Source organism: Mustela nigripes, chromosome 2 (genome assembly GCF_022355385.1).
Source record: "Mustela nigripes isolate SB6536 chromosome 2, MUSNIG.SB6536, whole genome shotgun sequence".
In the NCBI taxonomy this organism is placed as follows: domain Eukaryota; kingdom Metazoa; phylum Chordata; class Mammalia; order Carnivora; family Mustelidae; genus Mustela; species Mustela nigripes.
Genome location: NC_081558.1, coordinates 7,357,317 through 7,385,278, shown reverse-complemented (window position 1 = coordinate 7,385,278; position 27,962 = coordinate 7,357,317). Strand labels below are relative to the sequence as shown.

Here is a 27,962-nt window from a genome sequence, read left to right as displayed (position 1 = left end):
CGAGCTTTCAGATGAAAGCAGCCCCAGCTAACATTTAACTGTAATCTTGTGAGAGACCCCTGAGCCCAAACCGTGCAGTTCAGTGGCTCCCTGTGGATTCCCAACCCACCAAAACTGTAAATGATAATACTTACTGCTTCAAACCTCTAAGTTTTGCGGTAATTTGTTTCATAGCCATAGATAAAACTAAGTCAGTAATTCAGGGATAGGCAGTTTTTTTTTTCTCCCATAAAAGACAAGGTAATAAATATTTTAGGCTTTTCAGGTCACACCCAGTCTCTGTTACATACTCTTCTTTTAAAAATTCTTTTATCTTTTAAAAAGATTTATTCATTTATTTGACAGAGAGAGAGATCACAAGTAGGTAGAGATGCAGGCAGAGAGAGAGAGGGAGAAGCAGGCTCCCTACTGAGCGGAGAGCCAGATGTGGGGCTTGATCCCAGGACCCTGAGATCATGACCTGAGCTGAAGGCAGAGGCTTAACCCACTGAGCCACGCAGGCACCCCTAAACTCTTCTAAAATGTAACAAAACAAAACATCATTAATTCAGCAAAATGAACACCTACTGTGTGCCAGGCCCTGAGTGGGCTGCTGCAGTTGTAACTGTGACTAAATTGTCTTTCTTCCTAGCCGTATGGGAGACAGACAGCAAAGCTGTAAGTAAAGAACCCAGCATGTCACATGCTCTATAGCATGTTCTCTGAAGGAAACAAGCAGGTTGCAGGGAGAGAAAAGGATCCAGGACATCTGGCTGGGGTGGCTGGAGAAGGTGTCTCTTGAGTAGAGATTGGAGGGATGAAGAGTAAGCAATCATGGGAAGAGTGTTCTGGGCAGAGGGAACAGCTTATGCAATAGCCCAGAGGCTAGAAAGAGCTAGAAGTTTCTGGGAACTGTGGAGGACAGTGTGGCTGCAGTGAGGTGGAGAGTGGGGGACCATAGGATCAGAGAGGTGACGGGGCCACAGTGCAGGGCCTTGAGGGATGTGGCATTGGAGCAATAGGTGTTGGGAGGGCTTTGAGCAGGATTTGTTAACCTGATTTTTTTCTCCGACCTGTAGATTCTAGCAACTCTGCTCTCTCCCATGGCCTTTGACAAAAGGCCTCATTGGAAGGCCGGTGAGGATTTACTGAAAATTTACTGTATGCTGGCACTCATAATTACTCTCTGAGGGAAGTAATGGTAAAGACGAGGAAACCAAAGCACAGAGAGGTGACAAACTGGCCAAGGTCACACAGCCAGGAGGAGGTGGAGGCGGAATCTGAACTCAGGCAGTGGCTGCTGTGCTATTCTTGTGGCCCCACAGCTCCAGCCTCCTCCCCGGGTCTCCTGCCATCAACTCCACTCTCATCCATCAACCAGCTAGGCCTTCTACCTCAGGGCTGGTCAGCTCCTCTCTTGGTCAAACGTCTTCCATGGCTCCCTGCTGCCCTTGATAATGACTAAGTCCTCTAGCCTGGGATTCAAAACCTTTTATGAAGTCAGCCAACCCAGCAGCCTCCCTGCCCCATCTTTCTCTTTCTCCGTCTTACCTCGGTCCCTCATTGAGACCCCAAGATCAAGCCATCCTGGGTGCCTTGCAGTCCCTTGGCAGTTGGGGTTTCCTGGAGACACTGAGTTTCTGCCTTGGCATGGCGGCTCTCCCACTCCCAACCCAGGCCACATGATGAAACTCGTTCACTTTCCCTTGGCTCCTGTCTCAGCTCCCCAGCTGCCGGGGGTTCCCTATCAAATATTCCATCAGGACCCAGTGCAGGGCACCAAATTCATTCATAATTTATTCATTCAACAATCATTTCCTGAGCACCTACTGTGTACCAGCCCCCTGCTGTGTGAACTGAGAACATATGCAGTGAACAAGACAGACATGGCCCCTGGTTTTAAGAAGCTGACATTGTAAAGGCAGGAGAAATGTCCATTTAACAATCAGACCAAAAATACAATATACAATGTATTTATAAGTGTAATTGAGAGAATAAAGTGGGGTAAGGGGAGAGAGTGAAGGAAGGGGGATCTCTTTTAGATATGTTATTCAATTCCAGAATATTATTCAGCCATGAGGACAAATAAAGTCCAGATAAGGGAAGGGTTCAACCCATGCATATATCTGGAGGAAGGGTATACTTGGTAGAGGGAACAGTGTGTGTGCAAAGGTCCTGAGGTAGGAATCAACTTGGGTCTTGGATGGACACAAAGGAGGCCAGTATAACTGAAATGCAGTAGGAGGGAGAGGGAGGAGGCACGTCCTTGCGATGTCAGGGCCCTTGATGAATGTTGGAGCAGGGACAAATGTACGGACTTTGGGTATGGTACTCCATGCTCATCATTTGGAGTCAAGGCCAGTGCCCTGTGCCTGCTTGGAAACAACCTCCTGAGGGCGGTAGAGACCTCAGAGTCTCAGGACTCACAGCCATGAGTGCTCATATATTCTGAAAATCTCTCTAGCTGGTCCAGCAATTCCTTCTTGTCCACATCCCCATAGGCCGGCCACTGCATGAGGAATGTCTTCTGGCCCAGGACGTAGATGTAACTGTGGGTGAGACACGGCAAGGAGGGTGAGGAGAGTCCCGGGACCTGGAAGCATGGAGCCCTCCCTGCCATGCTCCTCTGCCCTGATAGGCAGCCTCCCAGAGCCATAGCCTGTCATGTTCACTCCACCAGGACATTTTGGGTCCCCCAGCATGTAGCCCGCATGGCTGGGGATTAGAAAAGGCTCCCCTTTCTCTGATTCTTTACCTCCTTTTGTTGGAAAACCGAATTTCTATCTACAACATCTACATGCAAATGGAGTCCCACTCACCCCCCACCCCCCAGCTGGAGTTGAGCACCTCCCTTCAGGGCAGCCCTGAAACCTGAGACTTCTGCTGATAGGTGACAGGTGTTGATAGGAATTATTGACACTAGGGACTGGACTTGGGTAGGGAAGGGGGGCCCCCCCGCCTGAGTCCTGGGACAGCAGGAGCCCCCACGCACGTAGATTTGACTTTCCACAGGTCCAGTGCGTGGCCCATGACGAGGTAGGTCTCCTGTTCCTGCAGCCCCAGGGAGTTCTGGCAGGTGGCGTGAGAGATGAACTTCTTCCTGGTGAGGGACACGGCAGAGTCTGTACCTGGAGGAGAGGAGACCCAGCATGTGAGTGTACAGAAGTCTGGCCCTTTTGCACATTGGGATCCTCAGGGTAGAACCCCGCGCTGCCTCTTCGGCCCCCTCAGACATACCCCTCTTGATGATGTCTTCGAGTTTCATGTTGTAATAGATGTACGGATTGGAGGCGGAGGACTGCACAGACTCCAGCCTGACCTTGTACACTGGGAAAGCAGGGGCAGGAGGGTGTCCTGTTGGCATGTGGCCTGCAGGCAGACCTCTTCCCGCGCCGACCACTTCCCACACTCACCGAAGTCCACGCCGGTCTCACAGGCTGCTGCCTGGAGCTCCTCCTGCCGCAGTCCCACGGTGTTCTTCCTCGGAGATGGGCATTGTTCTGGGGGGTCAGGAAGGCAGCTGCTCTGGCTGTGCAGAGGGAGGGGGCTTCCTCCCATCTCATCCCCATCTGGCCCCAGGCCAGCCACCTCTGGATCTCTGAGTCAGGGTCCTTTCTCATTTCCTCCATGTCTCTTTGGTCTCTTTCTCCCCTCCAAGTCTCTTTATGTCTCCCTCCATGTCTGGCTGTGTCATTCTGTCTCTGGGTCTCCTTTTTTGTTTCTCTTTGTCTCTGTCTTCCTGTCTCACTGCCTCTCTCTGTCTAAACTCAGCCCAGATGACAGCCAGGAGGTGATGAAGGGCTCCTGGATTCCCCGCATGGCAACCCCGGTCTCTCGGTCCCCATGACCTCACCTTCCGCACATCTGCAGACATCTTTGTGACAGATCTTCCGCAGGGAAGAGTGTTCTGCGGGCAGGTTGTAGACGGAGCTGCACCTTCGGGCTAAGAGAGGGGCCAGTGCCTGGGGTGGGCTTGGGGCACCCCTGGCTCCGCCCCCGAAGACTCTCCCCCTTGAAGACTCGGTTCTTCCTGCCGCAGGCCGCGCCCAATCACATCTCCCTCCCACCCCCTTCCAGACTCCCCACAACTTGGACCGGCCGGGAAGGCCACGCCCCATCACCACGCCCGTGTCGGTCCCTTTCAGCACCATTCTACCCTTCTTCCTCACTTCCCCTTGCCCAGGCCCCTCTCAGCCACGCCTCAGTCCTCCTTCCTGGCCCCGCCCCTCATCTCTCCCTCCTGGCCCAGTGCTTCACAGTCCCCTCTCTGGATACCCTTCCCCCCCCCCCCCCCCCCCCCCCCCCCATGCTTACAAGGCTCATAGTAGTCATATATGGTGACCTGGGCGGCTTGCAGGAACTCCACCTGCAGCATTCGGTGGATCCGGAAGCCCAGCACGGTGTCTTCCCTGTGGGAGAGCTGGGGAGACGGAATCCTGTCTGAGCTGACCAGGGCCACTGACCACGGGGCACTGACCACAGGGCCTTGGCCATAACACTGACAACGTGTCCTTGCAGCCTGGGGAGCTGACCTCAGACCCTGTGGGTCTTTGGCAACACTGTCCAAGGTGCTGACTGTGGATTCTCTGCTCACGGGGCTACCCGTAGGCCTCTGGAGGAGGACAGCCAGCCTTCCTTACCTTATCCAGGTAGAGGACAATGGTGTTGTCAGTGGAATTCATCTTGATCTCATAGTGGAAGGCATACATCTCCATAGTACTTGTAAGCTGGGGCAGAGGGTGAAGATTGCAGGTTGTCAGAGACCCCCTGCTGAGGCCCCCAGCTCTAGGAGCTCTGGGCAGTGTGAAGTAACTCTCAAGCTCCCAGCCTTTGTCCCATCAACACCAGTGTCAGGGAAGCTGAGGCAAAATCAGGACAAGAATTTGTCTAAGGTCATGGAGGGAGGCAATCAGGTGTGATCATGGCTACGGACCATGGGGCATTAATCTGGGGGTCTTGATTGCCATGCTCACACGGGGAATGTGGAATGTTGCTAGGGCATCCCCGCCCTCCTCAGGAGTAGGCAGGTGGGACCTACATTACCTGTTTGAGGTCCTTCTCGTTGGGGTAGAAGCCGGTGAGTAGGGAGACTTCTATGATGCTCATTGTGGCCTCTCGATCTCCCAGGAACCTGGGGATTTCACAGCTCCATTATCTCTTCCCACTTTCCTCCTGTGTCTCCCCCAGTGCTCCTCCTGCCATCATCTATCTCATGCCTGGATGAAGGCAGTCAGCAGCCTCCTCCTGGATCTCCCCGTTATTCCTCTGCCCCCAGCAAGCTTACAGATTTAGCAAGCAGGAATCCGATGGGTGGCTTCTTTGCTTAACAGCCTTTACCAGGTGTCTTGTCTCACCCTTCCGCTTTGCCTCCCCTCAGCCCGGCCTTCATGTGATTGCTTCTAAGTGTCTCTCTCCTGCACTGGACCTTGGCACATGCTGTCCTCTCAGCCTGGAGTCCTCACTCCTCTTTCCGCCCTGAAACATGCTTGCATCTTTGCAATTTCCACTGATCCATCACTCCCTCTGGGAAGCCTTCTCCTGCCCAGGCACCAGGTCGTTCTCTAATTTGCTCTCCTATGGTTCCTTGGGTCTCTCCTTTGCCATATTTAGTCACAGTTGTCATTTTACATCGATTCTGGGTGATTATTTTGTTACTGTCTCTCTCCCCTGATAGGCTGTGAGCTCCACCAGGCAGAGGAGAGCTTCCTGGCTCACAGCTGTGCCCTCAGTTCTTAGAACGGAGCCTGGCATTCAGTAGATGCTCAACACATGTTTTTATCTGGGGCAGACCTGGGTGAAGGCATCTGGGAGACAAGGCAGAATTGGGGGGAGGGGTGGGATATCTTGAGAAAATGAGGGCAGAGAGAGCTGTAGGCTTGGAATCAGTCCTGGACATCTGGGACATGGAGCAGGATTGCCGTGATGGAGCCCACCAGGACAGGCAGGTTGAGGGACAGGACTGGGGAGCAGGATGGCAGACAAGCATGGGAAGGCAGGGGAAGAGGCCAGGGGGGATGGGCAGGGGAGGGCAGGATGAGTGGTAGAATGAAGGGGCAAGCATGGAGAAGGGAGCTCGGCTGATTCCCACCCTCCATTCAAGACATAAGGAAAGCTGGTAAGGAGTCTGGATACCAGGAAGGGAGGACTTCCTCCTGCCCAGCCCAAGATCCGGGCGCCCTAACCTTGTCTCCATCCGGAGCTGGAAGGTCTCTTCCCCCTTTTTATTATCTGCAGAGAGAAGGCAGGAGTTTAGAGGCTGGGGAACACAGCTTCCTGTGTTCAGTTCCTGGCTCTGCTGTGTGACTTTGGGCAAGTTCCTTAAACTCTCTATGTTTTAGTTGCCTAATCGGTAAATGGGGAGCATAATATTCCCAACCCAGCAGAGTTGTAGGATTAACTGAGTTAATTCAATAAAGCACTAATGTAGTGCCTTATTGGTAATTTATAACTGTCAATTACTCTTACTACCATTACTACTACTACCACCACCACCACCTCTACTACTACTACTACTATTATTATTATTTAGAAATGCAATCCAAGCCAAAACCTGCAACTCTTGGGGCTGGTGAGGCTTATTCCCTTCATCCCTACAGTGAGCTCCCAACGGCAGAGTCCTGTCTCTTCTTCCTTGGCACCCCAGACTAGGAACTCTAGAATCTCATTTTTTTATGATCTCTACAGCTCCTTATCCCAGTTCAGCCCCCATCATCGCCTGCAAGACCAGTGTCGTCACCTCCTCCCTGGCCTCCCAGCTTCTGCCCTTGCCCTCTACAGTCTGTGCAAACTGTGCTAGGTCATACCCCTCCTTTGCTTAGAGCCCTCTATAGCTCCCGCTTGACTCTAAGCAAAACCCAAAGTTCTCACTATGGCCCATGAACCCCTGCACTGTCTGCCCTCATCATCTCTCCAACTCTTTTCCCTAAAACCCTACCCCTTGCTCCTCTCTGGCTACAATGGCTTCTTCAAACCAGGTATGCTCATTCTTGTCTCCAGACCTCTGCACCTGCTGTTCTGCCTGCCTGGAATGCTATTCCCTTAGCTCCTTCCTGGCCCATTCTCCACTTCTTTCATGTCTGAGCTCAAATGCCATCTCCTCAGAGAGCTTTCCCTGGACTTCCTCCACATGTGTATCACCTTTTCTGCTTTGTTTTTTGTGGTACTTATCATCACCTACTAGTGTGCTATATATTTATTTTTTTATAATGCAGTTTGTTGTCAGTAAATAGCAGTAGGAGTATAATGTATTTATTGTTATATTATTGTTTGTCTCCCCCTACTAGAATGTGTGTGGGGGGGTATTTTTTCTTGTTCATGCCTGTGTTCCAGGGTCCAGAAACAGGGCAAGACGCAGAGTCAATGCTCAATAAATACTTGTTGAAGAGTTGAATAAGGCAATACATGTGCTTACTGCATGAAACCTAAAATAAAGTAATAAAAAAAGAAGGTCTGGGAATCTTTGGGTCTAGGCTCACCTTTCAAGGTATTATGGAGAGTCACATTCAGTTGGTACAGGTTGCAGGTGTCCTCCTCGGACTCTGGGGACCTGTGGTACATGGTCAGGATCTGCCAGGGAAGGAAAGGGGTCAAGAGACCATTTCCACCTACTCCCTTCCTCCTCACTCCAGTCCTTGCCTATCCAGGTTCTGTCCCTGTGGATAATTCACAGCAGAGTCTGCATGACCCCAAATTCCTGGGTGCAGTGACTAGAAGACTTTTTAGAGTCTAGACCACCTCCTTGCAGGAGGGCATTCTGTAGTAATTGAAGTAGATTCTCCCTGTGCTCTCTATATGGTAGCAACTGGCCATACGTCGCTATTGAGCACTTGATATGTGGCTAGCACAACTGAGGAACTGAATTTTTACTTTCATTTAATTCAGATTTAACAGCAGCTCATGGGGAGTATGACATGCCTAAAGTCACACAACAAAGGCAGAGATTCAACTGTGACTCCATTGCCAGAAATATGCAAACAGGTTGCTCAAATTCAGTGAACAAGAGCTCTGTTCTCCTGGGCCACAGGCTATGGAGCCAGAAGACATAGCAGAGGGGGAAGTGTGGAGTCATTCTCTGGGCATTGAGGGCATGCTGGAGGGACAATCTTCCTTTTGGGGGAGGGAAGAAAGAAACATCCCTTCAGGGACTCAGCATGGAAGGGGCAAACAGGTCCAAAGACCCCCGGCCTCTACCTCTCCTGACTCTTGAATTATAACAAGTGAAGATTTTTCTGAGTCTCTATTTCCCCACCTGTTAAATGGAGTCCATATTTTTACCAACTTTCTAGGGGCAGGTTTTGAGATGTCCTTAACTTTGTTCCTAGTAAATAGTATTGCCCTACATGGTAGCTAAAAGTATTGCTGATTTCAATCTTGTATTGCAATAAACTGCCTCTATTCCCACCAACAAGGGGGATGGTGGTCGTACATGAGGTCTTCCAGCTAAGGACCTCGTGGTGGGACACCAGACTTACTGAGATTGTGCCTCTCCCACTGCCACTGGCTTTGATCTCTAGGTCATCCTGGGCAGAGAACTGAAAGGAAGCAAGAAGAGGATTTGAGCAAACAAGAAGCAGCAAAACATGGCTCAATGCAATGGGTTTGGGGAGGAAAACATGCATGGGCAATGAGGCCTCAGTGATTTCCCTTACTTGGGGTCTAGTGACTCACTGCCTCCCTCACTCCACATAGATCATTTTACTTTTTCTTTTTGATAGAGCATTTGTCTACACTGTCACAGGCCAACTACTACTGCCAACCCAGTTCAATCCATCCACTTTACAGTGTCTGCAGAGTTTCTTGTGCATGGAGCCACCACGAGATTCTTCTCCCTGGCATCTATGCATTTACTCTTGTTTCCATCATACATTTCCTTTATCAACCAGAGAAAAATTTTATAAATTCACATCTATTCCCATCACCTCTGCTTAAGCCCCATTGCTATTCTAGGGATGCTTCTGCCTCAGGGTCTTTGTACCTGCTATTTCCTCTGCTTAGATACCCACAAGCCTTACTTCTTCCTTTCCTTAAGGTCTTTGCTCAAATATTACCATCTTGGAGAGAACTTCCCTGCCCCTCCTATCAAAAATTGCAACTCCTTAATGTTCCCATCCCCCCTTTCTGCTTAATTTTTAGCTATAGCCCTTGCCACCATATAACACACTACATATTCTACTTACTCACATCTCTTTATTGTATGTCTCACCTATTAAAACATAAAATTCTACATGGAAAGGAATTTTTAATATGTCTTATTCATGGCTATATTCCCAGTTCCTACAATAGTTCCTGGCATACAGTGAGTGCTCAGTAAAGATGAGTCAAAGGATTGGAGGTAAATATCTCTTCCTCCATGGAGTAAGATCATGATTACCTCCTTCCTCACACCCAGGGTATTTTCCCCTTTACACATTATTTCTTTTCCGTATGTCCAGAAAGCTTAAAATAGTTTTTGTCTTAGTTTCTTTCTACACTATAAGTTTCCTGTGAGCAGAGGCTTCATAATGCATCCCCATTGCCCAGGAAAGTGACTGACACACAACAGGTGCTCAAGAAATGGTGGAATAGGGGCACCTGGGTGGCTCAGTGGGTTAAGCCTCTGCCTTCAGTTTGGGTCATGGTCCCAGGGTCCTGGGATCTAGCCCTGCATCGGGTTCTCTGCTCAGCGGGGGGTCTGCTTCCCCCCCCTCCCCCTCTGCCTGCCTCTCTACCTACTTGTGATCTCTCTCTCTGTCAGATAAATAAATAAAATCTTAAAAAAAAAAAAGAAATGGTGGAATAAATGAGTCAATACATTGACAGTATAGACACTGGTTGTGAGATAATCTTAGAGAGGGACACTAGCAGGAACATGACTCTTGGCCTCACCCCCAGTGCCACCTCTGTATGACCTTCCTGTCAACCCCTCCATGCCCTACCTTTGCTGACCGGAGTTGGTAGGCGTTGCTCTGATCGATGACCCAATCAAAGTTCACAGTCTTCTTGGGCACTCTTATCTGGATCCGGAGATCCTGGCCACCATCGTGAGGGACAGCTTCGCGGAAGAGAGTGAGGGCCTCAAGGGCCACCACAGTGGTCTAGGTGTTGGGTTGGGGCCTCACATCAGCACCACTGACAGCGTCCCCGTACTGCGCCCGGCAGCAAATCAGCACCATGGGAAGCTCCTATCTGTGGGCTGGCCTTGTCAGCACCTCGGCTAGCGTCCCTCCCCCAACCCCCTCTTTCCGTGGCCCCGGGTCACCTGGGTGGACTTGAAGCCTCCACCTAGCTCCCGCTTCTCCAGCAGCCACTTGGCAATGGCGTGCGTCTCATTGTGCCGACCCAACACCACCTTCTGCATCAGTGCATAGGCCGTGGCCTCAATGGTGTACAGGGAGTTCCTGTCCACTTTGTTCTGGGGCCAGTGGGTTTTATCTAGGAGATGGATGACCACTTTGTCTTCCCAAACTGGGCCCATTCACCAAAACCTGTCCTCTCCTGTGTTATCTGGCCCCAATTTTCTCATCCACTGTTTTACTGAGCACTTACTTTATATGAAACTCTTTGAGGAGGCATATGGACATTCTAGTTTTGGAACAGATGTCTCCTAGATGTCTAGGAGACAGGGACTCTAATTAGTTAGAGATGGGGAAATTAAGGTTCAAGGGTCTCCAAGTCCCACCATTTCCACTGCAAGTGAGTTTTCCTAACTCCATTCCTCTTGACTTGGAGGAGGATGAGATAAGGATCCTTGGGCAGGCCAAGGGAGGCAGACCCTCTCAGTTAACCACATTTTATTACCTTTTTCCCATCTTTGACCATGTCAAGCACTTTCCCAATTCAGGGCATTTGCACATGCCATTCTCCTAGCTTGGAATGTCTTTGGCCTTTCACACAGGTGGGCCTTCTTATCTTTTACTCCAGCTATGGAGTTAGTTCTTTTTTCGGAGAGGCCTTGGCAGTTCTCCAATCCATACTCCTCTTCCCTTTCCATCTCTCCCACCCATCTTATATGTTATCATCTCTGTGCTTATCTCAGTTTGTAGTTGATCTGTTTGTCTTTTGGCTGCTCCCCCAGGGTAGTAGGACCTCTGAGAGCAAGGACCATATTAATGTTGTCCACCTTGATTTCTCAGAGTCTGAACTCAAGAGTTGGCACAACATAGATGCCCAATAAATGCAAAGTGATGAATCACACATTGCTGAATTTTAAATCATACAATTCCCCTCCCCTGCCCCCATGACTATGGTTCACACACAGCTGATTAAGAAGTGGCCACACTCACCATGGCTGGCAAAGCTGTCCAGGCGGTCATTGGCTCGGGGGCTATTGGTGAGGGCCAGAGCATAGGAGACTATGGCTATGGCAAATGTTGTATTAATTTTGGGAAGGCGTTCCTCCAGGAAGCTACGGGCTCGTTCCATGCTGGCAGGCAAATTCTAGAAAGTTAGAGAGAGCTAACTAGAAGGGGGGCAATTAGAGGGAAGTGATCTAGGAGTTAGAAGAGAGGGATGCACGGGGAGGGACATGAGGATGGGGGAACTTCCTTTGGGCAGAGGATCTAGAGGGCTGGGCTCTGCAGAGCCTGCACTCCCCTTTGGGTCTTACCGGTATCTCCTGGTGGCACAAGTCCTTCCCCTCATCTAGGGCAATCAGAACAAGAGCTGTGAGGGATATGTCTGCTTCAGAACCTCGGTAGCCGCCCTGTGGAAGCAGGATCACACCATGATCCCCCTAGTGTCTTAGAAAGACTTTCCCCAACCTCTCCCGTGTAACCTTGAAAAGCTCTCCTGTGTGACCTTGAAAAGCTCCCAGGTGCTCAGCTCTGGGCTGGAGGATGCCAAAAGCAGGATGGGGAGAGAGAGAGAGAAGGAGGAGGAGGAACCACCTCAAGATTTGCCTGTGTAGGGTCTGTATTACCAACCAAAGCCAACACTGTTGAAGGTGATGTGTTAAACTCTACACCATCTCAAAGCATTCTTTCAGCAGCTCCCTTTTCCTGATGAGGGAAGTCGTGGTCAGAGAGGTGGTCTTTCCATTGGTTGAATAATGTCCCCTGCCCCCCCAAAATTCGTGTCCACTCAGAATCTCTGATCTTACCTGGAAATAGGGACTTTGCAGATGTAATGAGTTAAATTAGTAGGAGGTCCTACTGATTAGAGTGGGCCCTACCTGGTGACTCCTGTCTTAAAAGGAGGCCATGGGAAGATTCAGAGAAGGTAGGAGGGCAAATGAAGATGAGGACAGAGGTTGGAGTGGTGCAGCTAGAAGTTCAGGAATGCTAAGGACTGCCCAGAGGCCATCAAGTCATAAGAGACAAGGAAAGATTCCCCGCTAGAGCCTTCAGAAGGAGCATGGCCCTGCTGACACTTTGATCTGGGACTTCTAGCTTCCAGAACTGTGACAAAATAAATACATTTCTGTTGTTTTGAGCCATCCTGTTTGTGGTACTTTTTACAAGAGCCCCAAAGAATTAATTCGCACCTCACAGTCTCTTCTTCCCACGGTGGTCAATGAAGCCTGTAAACTCTTGAATCGAGTTGCGTCCCTCCTTGGTTCAGAGCCCTCCATGGCTCCCATCTCAGAGGAAAAGCTCAAGCCCTCCCTGAAGCCCAAAGGCCCTGCACCATCTGTCCCACCCCCTCCCTCAGCTCTCCTCCTCCTCCTGTCCTCCAGGGTTGCTCACTCTGTCCCAGTCTCCTCGCTGTTCCTCAAACATGGTGGACACTTCTGGTCTCAGGGCCTTTGCACATGGTGTTTCTTCCGCTTGGAACACTCTTTCTCTGATTACCCAAGGGACTTGCTTCCTCGCCTCCTCAGGTGTCTAACAAACATTATCTCTTCATGAAGCCTCCCCAGATGACACCCCATCGCCTTGATTCCCCTCTCCCTGCATCTTTCCCCATGTCACTTCTGCCATGCATGCCACACCACTTAGGTTTCTCTCACGCCCATTGCCTGTCCTTCACAAAAACATCCACCCCACATGAGAAGGGTCCACAGTGCTTAAAGCAGTGCCTGGCATGTTGTAGGTGCCTGATAAGTGCTTGTTGGTAGGAAGAAACTCCTTTCTGTGAGCCTGTGAACCCTGTTTGTAATGCCTCTCTGTGCCACCGTCCTGTACAGCATCTGGCTCCTGCCAGACAGGCCTCCCAACCCCTTAACTCCTCCCTTCATCTGGGGTTGCAATCTGACTTTTCTAAGTTTATGCACTCAACCAGAGTTTTATTCAGCAAACATTTGCCAGCTATGATGAATCAGGCCTGCTTCCCCCAACTGGAAGGATTCATAGTGCAGGGAAAGCAAACTTGGAGCAGACTATTTCAAAACCTCACCAAGGTCCCCAAGACCCTGCAGGTTTTAGGGCCTGGCGTCTCTCTTCCCTTTCAGCCTCAGGACAGGCTACCTGCTTTCCCATCTTTGGGCCTGCCGAAGCCTCAGCACTTTTGCATGTACTGATCCCTTTGCCTGGAGCTCTCTTTTCCATTCTTCCTCTACTATGTCTATCCCTTCTTCAGGTTGCTCCTTTGTTGTCTCTTTGGCGGTTCCCTGACCAGGCATGGTCCCTATTAAATACTTTCTCCTGTTATTTCTTTCCCATGGAACTCAGCACAGTTGTCATGTACACAATCATTCGTTGTAATTACTTGGCTCACTTCCATCCTCCTCCCACACCCCAGCTTGTGAGTACTACAAGACAGGGGCTGTAGGTGTCTTGTTTACTGCTATGTCTCCCCTCTGTCTAGGACAAGGCCTGGTACAGAGCAGTTGCTGGATAGATGTCTGTTGAATGAGTGAATGACACCCCTACTGTGGTAGGTACAATAATAGAGACAAGCACAGGGCTGGCATTCAGGGGAGACCCCTGAAGGAGGTGGGTTTGAGCTTAAATCAAAAGAGAAAACACAATCTGGCCAGCCAAGGAAAAGCAAAAGGGATGGGGCTTGGCTATTCCATGCAGAGAGAGCAGCTTAAGCAAAGACAGTGAATTGGAGGAATCCGTGATGAGGGAGTAGTGAGGGGTAAGTCTTGGGGGAGATACAGAAGAGAGAGATGTAACAGAGAGATACTGTCATAGACAACTGTGAGCCATAGAAGGTGTTTGAACAGGGGAGAGACATCCCACACTGTTTGAAAGCTATTTCTGGAGGCTGATGTGCAGGAATATTTGGTAAGGATGGCTGTGTTGGCCGGGGGTTTGAGAAGACTCAGCTCAGAGGGAAGAGAACCAGGACTGGAGCCTGCTCGAAGTGGGAGTGAGAGAGGGACGGGATCCCAGATGTGCCCAGCCTCTCTGGCATTGCAACAGAGCTCGGAGAGGTCCAGAGCAGGGAGATGTGATGCTGGATGCCAGGCCCTGGCTTTTTCCTGTTCTCATTTTAACCCGCAAATAGGTCAGGGGTCTGAGGTTCCCCCTAACAGTGCACAGAGCCCTGGGTTTGAATAGCCCAGGAACAGGGAGGGCAGTGGTCACCTGCATCGATGCCATGATCACGGGGCCATTCTCCAAGAAGTGCCCGTCCTCTGCCTGCCTCTTGGTGATGATCCAGTTGGCAGTGGCACAGAGAGACCGCAGATCAAGCGTGCTGGTCGTCATGATAGAATAGGCCAGGGAAAAGACCCGGAACACGTAGCTCGTGAGCCTGTCCGGGGGTAGATGGGACGGGTGATGACTGGGAATGGCAGCCAAGGGGATTCAAGGGCAGGGGCGTCTACACTAAGGGGAGTCCACACCTGCTGCTCCAGACTGTTCCAGACTGACCGTTCATTTGCTGCTCTCCAGGTGAGCCGGCATGGACACCAACCCCTCTCTCTGACATTCAGACACCAACTCTCTATTCAGGTGCTCTCAACAATAACCCCTAGGTAACCCCCGGACACTATCACCCCCACAGTTACCCCCGAACCATAAACTCCCGGGTAATCCTTCAGGTAAAACCCAAGTAGCAATCCTTCTGGCCCAAAGGCTGCCTGCCCCGAGCCCCTGCTGCATGGGCGCCCCTGGGGTCATCAGGCCCCAGGTTGGCCCTTGGGCTTCATTCAGGGTGGCGGTGGCAGGCCTGTCAACATCCTCGTCCTCACCAGGTGCTGCCCGGGTGTCCGTTGCTGATGTGGTAGGTGCCGTGCGCGCTCCGGTGGGTCAGCATGTGGGTGTAACCTGGGGAGATGGGTGGAGGAAGGCTTTCTGGGAGATTTGGCATTGGGTGTGGCCGTAAAGGGGAGTCGGTCATCAAGTATGGACATGGGTGGGGCAAGATGTGGGTGTGGCTTGGGGCTCCTCCTATCAAGGCGTAACCATAGGAGGGGACTTGTCTAGGTGTATAAGGAGGTGGCTGCGGGGCCCAGGTGTGACCGTGGGAGCCAGTGTCCAGGGTCATCTGCGAGTAACCTGTGAGAAGGGTATGGCTAGGAATTTCTGAGAGCACCTAGAGGGAGAGATGGTGTCTGAGTGCAACTGGGAAGAATGGTCAGTGCCCTGATGAACCTGAGGGTCTCTGTCTGGGTAGAACTAGGACTGCATCTCTGGTTGTTACCGGGAGGTGTGGATATAGCCTGGAAAGGTGCAATGGGGGAGACCACCACCTGGGGTTATCCTGGAGCTGTCTGTTTGGGGGTCCTGTAGGGGTATAACCCAAGGCATATCACTGGGTGTAACCTAGGACAGTGTCTGGATATAATAGAACTTGGGGGCTCCTGCTTTGAGGGTAAACCAGGGTGTTTGTTGTCAGACTGTAGCCTGTGAGAGGGGTCCAGATGAAGGGGTACCGGTGGGACTTGGTACCAGTTTGCATCCTGGGAGATGAGTCAGAGTATGAATGCTGTTGTCAGGGAGAGTCCCATGGGGTCCACACCCAACCCTCGGAGTACCCCAGCTACCTTTCCAGAGAGTCCCAGGAAGAAACCCCTCTCACCTCTGACAATGTTCTGTATCACCTGCTCCCTGAGCTCCACTCCAACCTTGCCCCACTGGCCAGCAGCGTCCAAATAGCGGGTCAGGATGACCGCAGGTACCAGTTTGCTTAGTGTCTGCTCAGGGCAACCAGTTGGCACCCTCAGCAGCTGCCATTTTTCTCCAGGTGTCAGGGTGCCCAGGATCGTCTCGCCAAGGATGTCCCCTATAAGATGAACAGAATCATCTCAGGAATGGCATAAGCCACGATGGCTCTCAGCTTACCCAACATGGACACCCCAGCCCCTCCTCCCCCTGTGCCCAGGCAGGCGTTGGGGGAGCCAGCTCCCCGGTCTCCCGATCCCTTCCCCCAGGGGTCGTCTCTGTCCCAAGCACCTTGGACACTGACAAACACTTCTGCTTCTGTATTGGGCACCATGTTGAAAAAGTTCTGTCTTGGCACCACTTCAATCTGGGTTTGACCTAGGTTAAGCCGACACAACCTTCTGTGACAAGCAGATTCTGGGGTTGGGGAACTCAGGGTGTGCAGACCCCAGAGGAGCTCGTACTGCCCACCTGGCTGGACCCCCTCATTTCAGCTCCTCCCTCCCTCCTGATGTGGCCCTAGGATCCCACATGCTCCCTGCAGACCCCACAAACCTTGGGGGTTCAGGAGGATGCTATGGGACCATTGCTGTATCTGCCCTTCTGCCTGTGAGAGGCAATGATGAAGCAAGTTAAAAACAACAGCAGTAACAGTAATGATGACAATCACAATGACAGGAGGAGGAGGCATTGGTTAGCTGTAAAGAGCACAGACTCTGGATCCCAAATATCTGGGTTCAAATCCTAACCCTTCTATGTTCTAGCTGTGTGACCTTGGGCAAATTACTTAACCTCTCTGTGCCTCAGTTTTCTCATCCATAAAAGGTTCCTACTTCACATGGTTGTTCTGATGGCTCAACAAGTTACTATTCTTACAGAGTTTATATCATAAGCGCTGAACATGTGTTTGTTAAGTAAATAAGTTAAGTATAAAAGTAGTATTGATGGGTTGTGCACAACCAGATATGAGATATAATTTTCACAGCTTTCTGATTATTACTCATGGCTGTGGGTGTGATGATTATCACACCTTGCAAATAAGGAAACAAAGGCTCAGAAAAGTTAAGTAAATTGTCTAAGGTCACACAGCAGAGACAAGGCTTGAACCCACTGTGACAACAAAGTCCCATAGTGGAGGCTCTGTGATTGAACTTTCAAATCCATTCTCTTGCCCCTCACTCCCACCTGAGAGCTCTGTTTGTTGATCCTGGGCATACCTGTCGGTCCTGTGATCACAGCTGGGGACCCCCGGGGAAGCCCCATTGTCTGCACCAGTAACAAGAGGTGGGGGCCCCCATTACCTTGACCAGAAGTGTCTTCCTTATGTGGTCCACAGCCTCACTTGTCCTGATCCTGACCTCCACATCCACTTTGCCTATCTCAAGTGGGAGAAGCACAAAGGGCACCATCTTGGAGGAGGTGGGGGGCAAGATCACGACCTGGCGGGATGGGGCTCCTGGCTTTGATGCACTGCACAGTGGCTCCTTGTAGGGGAACTCCACGTGGACCTGAGGCAGGGTGGGCAATTAGGGGGTCCTGATGCATGGGGTCGTCTAGGACCCTAGTCACAATTACCTCCCTCTCCTCACCCTGAAAATCCCAAGGAGGTGACAGCACAGCATAGTGGCTGAGAGCAAAGGCCTGTCTGCCACTTATGGGCTGTGTGACCTCAGGAAAGCCCCTTCACCTCTTTGTGCCTCAGTTTCCTAATATGTACACCAAAAGCAATGATAGCAGCCATCTGCTGGGATTATTGTGCATTTTAAATGAGAAAATACCCCAGGAGCTTTTCAAAAGGGCAACCACTTGGCTGACCCCTTTGAATAATGGACACACTCCAACCCCTTTATAAAACACACTGATGGATAGTTTGAGAGGAGGGGAGGGCTCAGGCTTCACCTTGACCTGATCCGTCCTAAAATTGTACAGCATGGCTTGGATCTGGACCTGCTCATTCCTGATCACGGCGGAAGGCAACTTGAGATCCACAAAGAGTGATTTCATAACTATCAGCTCAAAGGGGTCTGAGATGCAGAGACCTAGAGCCCGGGGGTATGTGGGCATTAAGTAGAGGCCAGCTGTCCCGGGGCTGGGCAGGACCACCACTCTCCCATCTTCTCAGCCCTGGGCTTGTGGGGTCACCTTTTCCAGGCTTGAGGCTGACAGCCACTAACTCCCACGTGGTGATGGAATCTGGCACGTTCACAGAAAAACTGTATTGGGAGATGCCTCTGGAAGTGGTGAGGGAAGTGGGGGCATAAGGGAGTTTGTGGTCAGAGCCTCTGCCCTGGGGAGTCACTGTCCAGGGGTCAGTGGGTCACCTTATCAGAGACATCATCACTAGAGGGTCGTCCTTGGGGGGGGGGAAACCACTGGGATTTCTATCCCCCTCCAGGGAGGTTGAGGTGATTATGCTGAGCTCAGTGTCACCATTGGGGGCACTGGCTATGACTGACGTCCACTGATGCCTGGAAGGGCCAGGGACCAGATGCTGCCAGGGACAAGGGGGCTGTGGTCCTACCTGGATGTACTTTTCGGCAGTTCAAACTTTGTCCAGAGCCAACTCTCAGGGAACCAGGTTCGGATAGGCTGGTCCTCCAGGAGGATGTCACCTAAGTCCTCATCTTCATCCGCTGCAAGGAGAGGATGTGGGGCGGTGTCTCCGGTGCAGCTTCCCACCCCGTCCCCTCCGGGCCCATATCTCCCCATGACTTGTCCCACAGGACTTCATGCCCCTCAGGCAAGCCCCAACCCCCACCCCCTCACCCCCCACCACAGCCTCCTCACATGTCCCCAAAAGCAGCTGCTCCTCCCGAGCCTCCTGACTCAGGGCCTCAGACAGACGGCAACAGCTCAGGAAAGCAGCGACACACGTTGGCCCGTGGCGGACATGCCGTTTCCTCTCTTCACATGACAGCCCGATGGGGCTCTCCTGGAGCCCAGCCTCGCAGCACTTTCGCTCCAGCTCTGTCTCAAACTTGTTCACTGTGGGCCAGAGGTAGAGGGACAGAGGAGGGGCTGAGAGGAACTAGAGGAAACTTGGACTCATCTACCTCAATGCCACGGACACCTGGTCTCTATTTACCCATAACCCTGGCAGATGCTGGTCCCAGCACTTTGCCTGTATCTTCCTCCCGAAGCTTCACATTGAACCCATATGCTGGGTTCTGAAGAGGAAGCTAAGCAACAGAGAGGCTAATTCATTGGCCCATGGTCACACAGCTCCCAAGTGGCAGAGCCGGAACTAGAATCCATGCTGCCGCTGCTTCTCATTCCACCCCCCACCTCCTGTCCCTTCTTCTTCTTCTTCTTTTTTTTTTTTTTAAGATTTTTAAAAAATTTATTTGCCAGACAGAGATCACAAGTAGGCAGAGAAGCAGGCAGAGAGAGAGGAGGAAGCAGGCTTCCCGCTGAGCAGAGAGCCCGACGCGGGGTTCGATCCCAGGACTCTGGAATTATGACCTGAGCCGAAAGCAGAGGCTTAACCCACTGAGCCACCCAGGCGCCCCCCCTCCTGTCCCTTCTTGACAGGATTGGTAATGCCATGTTTGCATATTAGAGATGCCATTTCAACTTCTATTTTTTTTTTAAGATTTTATTTATTAGAGAGAGAGAGCACACAAGCAGGCGGAGGGGCAGAGGGAGAGGGAGAAGCAGACTCCCCACTGAGCAGGGAGCCCAATGTGGGGCTCGATCCCAGGACCTTGGGATCATGACCTGAGCTGAAGGCAGAGGTTTAACCAACTGAGCCACCCAGGTGCCCCAACATTTCAACTTCTGATTTCCATCATGTGGTTTTTTAAAAAAATCAAAACATAAGCCATGTTATAAAGCATGATGGCAAGTTGAATGCTTCTAAGTTAGGAAACTGAAGGAATACACTTAAAGGTAAAAATATTCAGGGGACCTGGATGGCTCAGTTGGTCAAGGGTCTGACTCCTGGTTTCAGCTCAGCTCATGATCTCAGGCTCATGGGATTGAGCCCTGCATGGGGCTCCGCACTCAGCATAAAGTCTGTTTGAGATTCTTTTCCTTTTTCTCTCCCTCTGCTCTTCCCCTTGCTCACACTTGCTCTCTCCCGAAAATAATAAATGAAGGAATAAATAAATATATATATAATATATAGCAATTAAAAACTCGTATTGTTTACTATTAACATAATTATAGTTAAATTTTATAACTCATCATTATCATAAATAAAACAAGAGTTTATATTATGAACTTTTCCCAGGGGGTTAGCACAATTTAATACCAAAATCAGAGTCAAGGTTTACCTCAATTTCTATTAGGTTTCACTTACTTTCTCTTTATTTAGATTCACAAAGTCATGAGCATTGCTCTAGGAGATGGAAAAATCTAGTATTTGCAAAACCCATGCTTCCAACACCACTCAGTGCTGCCTCCCATGTTCCCTTTACCCCAGGCTCAGAGCTTCTTATTCTGGTCCACACCCTGGCCTTGGGGATGGCGGGTTTGTTATTATCTATGGGCACCCAGCACCCATCTCTCCTTTTGTCTACGTTCTTTTGTATCACAGAGCCTACATAGCTTGAAGCTGTATTTCCCAGACTCCCTTGCCGCTAGGGTTCTCGATGAGATAAGGTTCTGCCACCGAGACACTCTTGTGTAGGATCTGGAGGGTGGAAGAGGTGGAGGCCATTTTCCCTGGCAGGGGTAGCTGAAGGGGGAACCCCAGTCTATGTGTGTTTTTGTAACGGGCACATTTCTGCACTTCATTACTGACCCACCAGCATCGCACGAGATATGGGCAGCGGTTTCCTGAGATGTCACACATTACAAAGCTGCAGTGAGGTGATTTTGAGTCCCAGCAAGCAGCCACTCCTACAGACTCTCTAATGACTTTGAAAGCACCAAACTCCCATCATTAAATCCCTCCCTTTCTGCTTGAAGTACCTAGAGTGGTTTCAGTTTTTCTCTTCTAAGCTCTGATGAATACAGTAGGTTAGGAAGCCAGGAGGGACATGTCCAGCTTTAGCTCTGACCTGCATTCCTCTTGGTCTCCAGCCTCTTCAGAGAGCGGCGGCGGCGGCGGCTGGCAGGGGGACTCTGAGGGCACTGCCAGTCTGAGGGTCAGAAGAATGAGGGGGTCGCTGTCATCAAGATCATTATCAACATCCCTGATATTTATTGGGTGCCGACAGAATGCCCCGTGCTTTCTAAGCATCATTTCTTTTAATCCTGTAACCTCCTCATGTTCATGATTCACCACTTAAAAGCTGTGCAATCTTTAGCAAGTCACTTAACCTCTCTGGGCATTAATTTCTCCAGCCATGTAAATTGGCATAATCCTAGGTCTATCAATGAGATCATTCATATGAAAGTACTTAGCACAGTGTCCAGCTTGTAGTAAATAGAAACTGTTACTGATATCAGTATTTATAGCTGAAAGAAGACACTCCTAGTTGTCCCTAGTATTCACTCTCCCCCTTCATCCATGGGGACTAAACCTCCCTCTTTTGCATATCACTCTAGAATGAAGACTACATTTCCCAGCCTCCCTTGCACCTAGGCAGGGCTTCATGACTGAGTTCCAGCAAATGAAATTTGGGAAAATATCTCCCCTTCCCACTTCCCTTCATACTCTTGCCTGGCAGGAGGGCCTGACGAGGTGCCATCTTGTAGCAGAGCAACAAGCTAGAAGAGAGCTTGAGCTCCAGAATGACCTCAGAACTCTTACTGAGTGAGGAATAAACTTCTACCTTGTTTAAGCTATGTTAGTTTGTATCTCTGATACCCATGGCCAAACCTATATCTTAACTAAGACGTAGGGAGTCACTTCTGTTATTATCCCCATTTTACGGACAGAGAAATTGAGCCTCAGAGAGGAAATGTAACTGACTCATGATAAGTAGGATGCTCCTAGATTTTAGCCGGTCTGACATCAGACCTCATGTTCTTAACCCCTAGACAGCACTGCCCCCCCCCCTGCCCCTGGCATGTTCCTTCCTGTACCTGAGCTTGTCAGGGTATGCATCCCTGTGCTCATCTTCAGGTCCAAGCCAGCATCCTTGAACACAGCAAGTCCATCTTTCCCACTGCCCGATGTACAGCCAATGTCATGTTCCTCCACCACATCCCAGACCTGGGGGTTTAAGATAGGAACCTAGCTTTGGAGCCTGGGTGATCTTTTCAGGGAAGGAGCAATGGTGCACTGAAATTGCTGGGTCAAATAATAATTCTCACACCGCCTCCCATTCACTGAGCTCTTATCACCTTCCAATCTCTAGCTGTGCACTAGCTCCTTGAATCCTTGCAACCATCAATGTTGCCCACTTTACAGCTGAAGAAGCTGAAGCACCAGTTTTAGAACCTTTAGGCAACCTCCTGGTTCAAAGCCCATGTATTCTTACCTTCTTCTGTGTGAGCTTGTGTTTACTGTTCAAGACATAAACAGCCTTGTCCACGGCCACCAACCCCACTGTGGCCTCTTCATCACCCGTCACCTTTAATTCCACGTCGCTATTGGGTTTCAAAATCTGGGAGTGTCTTTCTTTCTTTAAATCAACCTTCAGCTGACCCAGGAAAAAGAGAGATGTCAGTAAAAGGCCCTCATATGCTACCAAGGGATTTCCCCAAGTCCACTTTCAAGTTTATGCTCCTTATGGGTCTGATGAAGCATCTAGGAACTTCACCAGGCCAATCCCAACTCCACACATTTGTTTGCATAGTCTCCATGCCCTAGGCTGAGCTTTTTATTTATTTATTTTTTTTAAAGATCTTATTTATTTGACAGAGAGGGATCAGAAGTAGGCAGAGAGGCAGGCAGAGAGAGAAGGGGAAGCAGGCTCCCTGCTGAGCGAGAGCCCGATGTGGGGCTCGATCCCAAGACCCTGAGATCATGACCCGAGCCGAAGGCAGAGGCTTAATCCACTGAGCCACCCAGGTGCCCCACCTAGGCTGAGCATTTAAGGGCACATCTCCTCTTCCTCTCCCCGTCTCTAGACTTGGAGCCCTTCAACTTGGACAGACGTTTCTGCCCATCCAAGCTTCATGATGTAATGTACAACTTCAAGGAATTTGGCTCACCGTCCCCATGCATCTGTCTTTCACGTCAACCCATACGGAGTCAGCCACCAGTTCAGGATCCTGACCTGTTCCCCTGGGCAGTATATAAAAGGCCAGGATGCGGAAGGAGGGCAGCATCTCTGAAGTAACATCAATAGTGGCTACTGTGTGGTCACTTTTTAACTGATGTTTGACATCCACAATCCGGCCCTTACTCAGAACCTTGGAGATAAGAGAAGACAAGAATGAGAAGGGTAGGGTCAACCTTTTCCGGAGACCATCTCAGCTCACAAGGGAGACTCACAGTTCTTTTGTTTCAGCTCTTTAGTCTGAGGCCACCCCAAATGGTTCCCACCCTCACACCATTGTTCACAGTTTCTCCAAACCAGCTAGCCAAGGATGGTCCAGGGAAATCATTCCTTGGCTTAAGTTTTAGTCCTAGCCAACTCACCAGGATGGTGAAGTGAGTGATCTGTTTCTTGGTTTCATGATTCTGATGTCCTGTGACAAGGCTCAGGTAGATGCTGCTGCCTACCTCTGCGACTGTGTTCACCCCAATGTGCAACAAGTTTCCTGACCCACCCTGAGTCGAGTAAGGCCAAGCCGTCATATTGGCTGAAGCTTGCTCTTCTGGCTGGAGAGGTTCTTCAGTTTCTACCTGGAGAGAGTGATGGGCAAGTAAACTTCCAGCTCTTCTAGCTCACAGTGCTCCACCATCCCTGCCCCATTAGGTTGGTACCAGGATAGGGAGCTTCTGATTATTTGCATTTGTGTTGATGGTCAAAATGGCCTCTCCACTGGCTGAGGTTCGGTCTCGTTTGTCTTGGCATCGGACAAGGACTCCAGAGGCTGGGGACCCATCAGGATTTGAGACAAAGACCTGAGGTGGAATAGGGGTGAGATGAAAGACAGGCCTGGTGGTGGCCTGGTATGAGAAGTGGGTACTGGGAATCTGATAAGGACAGGACTGCCTTGTATAGCTGTACAAGTTGTGCACTGAACAACACTGGGGGAACCATACATATTAGAGTTTTGCAGTGTGCAGTCATATGTGGTGGCCCTGGGAGTTGGTGTGCTGGGGTGATGGGGGTGGAAGGGATTAGAATGGAGAGATGAGGAGGGCTTGGGGAAGTCTTTAGTAGGACTGGCACCAAAGGATGTCTCTGGTTTTCCTAATGTCCATCAGACTTCTCAAAGTCACCTCAAATGAATGTATGTAAAACCAGCATTCTTGCTGTGCAAATGTAGCCTAAAGATAACTCCCTGTGCACCACCTTCTAGCCTGACTGTGACCACTAAGCCCCCCACAGAGAAATTATGGAACCATCACAGTGCTTTGGGGCAACTTGGGTTGAGACTTGAGAGAGACTTGGGATTGGTCTGAGAGGCATGATGGATTCAGTTCTCAAACAGATGTATTGTGGGGGACAGGTGATCCCAGTGTGGTTTTTTGTCTCCTGAGAGGGGTCTGTTAGGGGAAGTGAGCTCCGAGTCCCTGGGTGGAATGAAGTCAGACTCTGACCTTAACGCGGAAGGGCATCCCAGGCTTGAAATACTGGGGAGTCCTGATGAACTTGATGTTGTATGGGCTCCGGACAATCTTCACCCCTGGGGTCTCAGCCTGGACCATCTCACCCCCTGGAGAGACAGGGGACGGTGAGGTCTGCGGAGGAGGTTCAGTTTCTTGGGAGAATGACAGAGCTGCTGGTATGGGAAGCCTGTCCTGGTGAGGACATGGAAAGATAGTAACACAATCTTAGCTCCTTCCACCCTCTCTGGCATTTTTGCATTTCTCTGATGAGGAAACAGGCTGGGAGGTGGCCCATGGTCACACGGGTGGAATGTCCAGTTTGGGTAAGGACACTGTCCTGACTTCAGCCAGGAGATTGGGTAAAGGTGGCACCTGAAGAGAACACGGTGACATTGACAAAGATAGAGGCCCCAATGAAGTCCTCTTCTGGGCCTTGGAATGTGGACATCAGTGTGTTCTTCTGGAGGGATACGTGACCCAGGCCTTCAGAAATCTGCTCTCAGGGTGAGAGAGAGAAGAGGAGATGGTTTCTTGGGGAGTAGAAAAGATTTGGTGGAGGGGGAAGTTAGGCGAGGGTGAGGTCAAGACTCAGTTACCTCCACTTTCTGCAGGGAGCTTTGGATGATCATTCGACGGGAAGGCAGCTTCACCCCGAAGATGGCCAGAGCCTGTCCATTCACTGGCTCTTTGAATACATAACTGCGGGTGGGTGGAGGGTCATTCCACTGGGCTCTGAATCACCTATGCAACCTCATGTGGTTGCAGAGATGTCCTGTATGACCTCATGAGGCTGCTTGGATGGTGCTAAAACTTTGGGAGGGGCAGAGGTGGCCCCTGGAAACTCAGATGGTTTCATTGCTTACTACAACCCTGGGAAGTGATATATGTGTTCCATAAAGCTTTGTGTTGGGTTGCAGATGTGGCCTGTGCAACCTCACAAGATGGTGGAGGTAGCCCTTAAAACCTCATCAGGCAGACTAGGGGGCATGCATAGCAAGCTATAGGGATGGTCTGCAAAGTGTTAAGAAGTGGCAGATAGGGCCCTTACAACCTCAGGTGGACAAATGGTCTGTACGCCCTCATAGTACTGTGGAGATGGCTTGAACAAATTCATAAGATGACAAATGTGCCTGTGCAGCCTTGTGGACCTTCAGAGATGGTCTGAGCTGTGAGACATGGCATGACTTTATTTGGTGGACAGATGTCCTATACAACCCCAGAGACCAGAAGGAATGGTCTGTACTACTTACATGTGGCAGATGTGGTCTGGACAACCTCACAAAATAATGTAGGTTTCCAGGAATACCTCATGGGTGGCAGTGAGTACCTCTACCATACCTTAAATGCCATAGAAGTAATCTGCTTCTCTACCCATTCAGTTTCTTGGCATTCCTGGTCCTCTGGCCAGGCTGGGGACAAGGGGACTTACCAAGCCTTGATGTCCACACCCAGAGCCTCATCGTTGAGGTGGAAGAAAGTCTTGTTTGGCTTCAGCTGGACCTCAAATGATGGGAGCACTGGGTGGGGTAAAGGCAGTGGACACCCTCCATATTTTGCTCTGCCCCTCTATGTCCCCTCCCTGTTCACTATTTCCTCACTGACTCTTGCAATCCCCAAGGATTGGAACACATGGTTCTGTTCACCAGCACCCAGCTTAGGTCCTAGCACACAGTAGGTGCACCACGATCCCTCTTTTCTACTTCCAACCCCGTGTCTTGCATATCCCACTGTGCCCTGCCCATCACACCCTACTCACCATAATCCCTGACTTCAAAGGTTGCCTTGAACTTCTGCTTCGCTGCACTTTGGTAACTGGCTTCGATGCTCCAGGTCCCAAAACTGAGACGCAGAGAATTAGAAGAGATGGAGACTGAGGAAAGCCTCCAACCCTCCTTCCACAGGGCTCCCAGCAGAGCACCTGACAATCTGTGGGAGTTTAAAGGATTTTGCGAAGAAACCGTCCTTGGCTAGCAGATCCTGGCTGATCACAGTGATCCCTTCCGGGTTCTGTGGGGACAAGGGGTGTAGTTCATGCCCCAGGCCTTCAGACCATGATAGAACCTCATGGGTCTACCCAGTAGGATCCACCCTCCCATCAGGAGAGGCCACCTTGATGTCCAGAGTGAATATCCTTTGGGCAGGATCCATCTTGTGGTCCATAGCAAACACCCGGTATTGAACTGGAGGGAGAGGGAAGACTCTGAGTTCTGGATAGAATCTGAAGAGGGAGGTAGTCGTTGGGATCTTGGGCATTAGGATATAGGGGTCTTTGGGCAGAGGGTGACCTTGGGATATGACAGGCACTGGGGGAGGCAGGGAATGAGAGTCAGCGTCTGCCCGAGGCCAAGTGCCTGGGCTCTCTACCCAAGTGTTCCGGGGTGTAGAGAGGCTTGTCTGTCTGGATGAAGATGTAGCCAGCATGGGGAGCCACTGGGACTATCCTCTCCATGGATGAAGTGGTCAAGGTGGATGCCCAGTTTGCCCGGATGATGACATGCTGCTGTCCAGGTTGTGGGGGGTATATCAGGCTCTCGGGAATCTGGGGAGAGAGGTCCACACTCTTCAGGCTCTGCAGAGGTCCCCATCCCTGGGAGCAAAACCCTGAGCCAGATCTTGGGAGAAACAACTGAATGGGGGCCCTCTGGCTCTGGGGCTGGGAGCAAGGTGGCCTTGCAGCTTATTCCTACACAAGGGCGTCCCGCCAAAGCGGGACTGCAATCCAGTCCACAGTCCGGCTCCCAAGCCACCAGCAGAGGGCGCCTCTTATTAATTCTCCCAGAGATCTTCTTACGGGCTAATCGCTGCCCTTCTTGGAGCCCGGATTCAGGGGACTTTGGATTTCTAACTGCACAGGACATAAGAGGAGCGGTAAGTATATCCAAACCCTGCCTCGATTCTCCAGTGTTCCTCGTGGGGAGTCGCTCTGGAGTCTGCCCCTCTCCATCCCTGCCGCTGACCCAGAGCCTCCCTCTGCCGCCACCCATCCCATCCTGGCCTGTCACCTACCGTCAGGGACGCCTGTTTCATAAAGTTGTTTGCTTCTGAGAGAAGGAGGTGGCTCTTAGCCACCACTGTCTTCTTCATGGGGAAGTCCCATACGGTGAGGTTCACCTCGAGGGTCCCTTTGAGGGACTGCTGGGAGTCCGAGTGAGCCTGTACGTGGATGGTCTCAGGGCTGCCGACCCGCAGGGCGCGGGGGGTCACCAGGATGTACCTGCCAGTAGACAAACGCAGGAGCATGGGGGCGGTGGGACTCAAGTTGGGGAAGCAGCTTCGGAAAGGCAGGCGCATGCGTAGGGAATCACTCAGGCAGCGGCTGAGTGCCCTCTGTCTCCCAAACTCACAGCGGCTCAGCATGGGCAAGAGGGGTCCCCAGGAGGAGCAGAATCAACCCCACAGGCCAGGGCACGTCCATGGCAGTAGGGGGGTGATGTGCAGCTCCAGGCCACGGACAC

At 50.9% G+C, this 27,962-nt stretch overlaps 1 protein-coding gene across 1 annotated transcript; it reads right to left on the bottom strand.

Moving 5' to 3' along the window:
• Positions 1 to 1,936: 1,936 nt before the first annotated feature.
• LOC132010956 (complement C3-like) lies at positions 1,937 to 27,962 on the bottom strand. Its single transcript, XM_059388958.1, has 41 exons — positions 27,852 to 27,962; positions 27,514 to 27,721; positions 26,872 to 27,046; positions 26,617 to 26,687; positions 26,426 to 26,514; positions 26,264 to 26,346; positions 25,937 to 26,024; positions 25,104 to 25,206; positions 24,880 to 25,000; positions 24,499 to 24,614; positions 23,716 to 23,856; positions 23,428 to 23,634; positions 22,998 to 23,198; positions 22,322 to 22,483; positions 21,924 to 22,053; positions 20,954 to 21,034; positions 18,738 to 18,935; positions 18,472 to 18,583; positions 18,093 to 18,181; positions 17,850 to 17,989; positions 17,252 to 17,458; positions 16,506 to 16,557; positions 16,242 to 16,328; positions 15,868 to 16,071; positions 15,038 to 15,113; positions 14,430 to 14,598; positions 11,564 to 11,659; positions 11,241 to 11,394; positions 10,217 to 10,389; positions 9,894 to 10,052; positions 8,451 to 8,510; positions 7,455 to 7,545; positions 6,162 to 6,207; positions 5,023 to 5,110; positions 4,620 to 4,706; positions 4,294 to 4,399; positions 3,833 to 3,922; positions 3,393 to 3,479; positions 3,217 to 3,306; positions 2,972 to 3,107; positions 1,937 to 2,528 (listed from the first exon to the last, which is right to left on the bottom strand). The coding sequence occupies exons 1-41, from the start codon at positions 27,920 to 27,922 to the stop codon at positions 2,396 to 2,398; spliced, it is 4,977 nt and encodes a 1,658-aa protein (XP_059244941.1). The 5' UTR covers positions 27,923 to 27,962; the 3' UTR covers positions 1,937 to 2,395.

What these genes read in the sequence shown, in the direction of transcription:
- LOC132010956 (XM_059388958.1), bottom strand. Translation starts at nt 27,922, where the DNA reads ATGGACGTGCCCTGGCCTGTGGGGTTGATTCTGCTCCTCCTGGGGACC. An exon ending in CTTTGAAGTCAGGGATTATG is followed by an intron (nt 26,025 to 26,263) that starts GTGAGTAGGGTG and finishes TACCCCACCCAG; the next exon opens with TGCTCCCATCATTTGAGGTC. An exon ending in ACGAGAAGGACCTCAAACAG is followed by an intron (nt 4,707 to 5,022) that starts GTAATGTAGGTC and finishes CCTCTGCCCCAG; the next exon opens with CTTACAAGTACTATGGAGAT.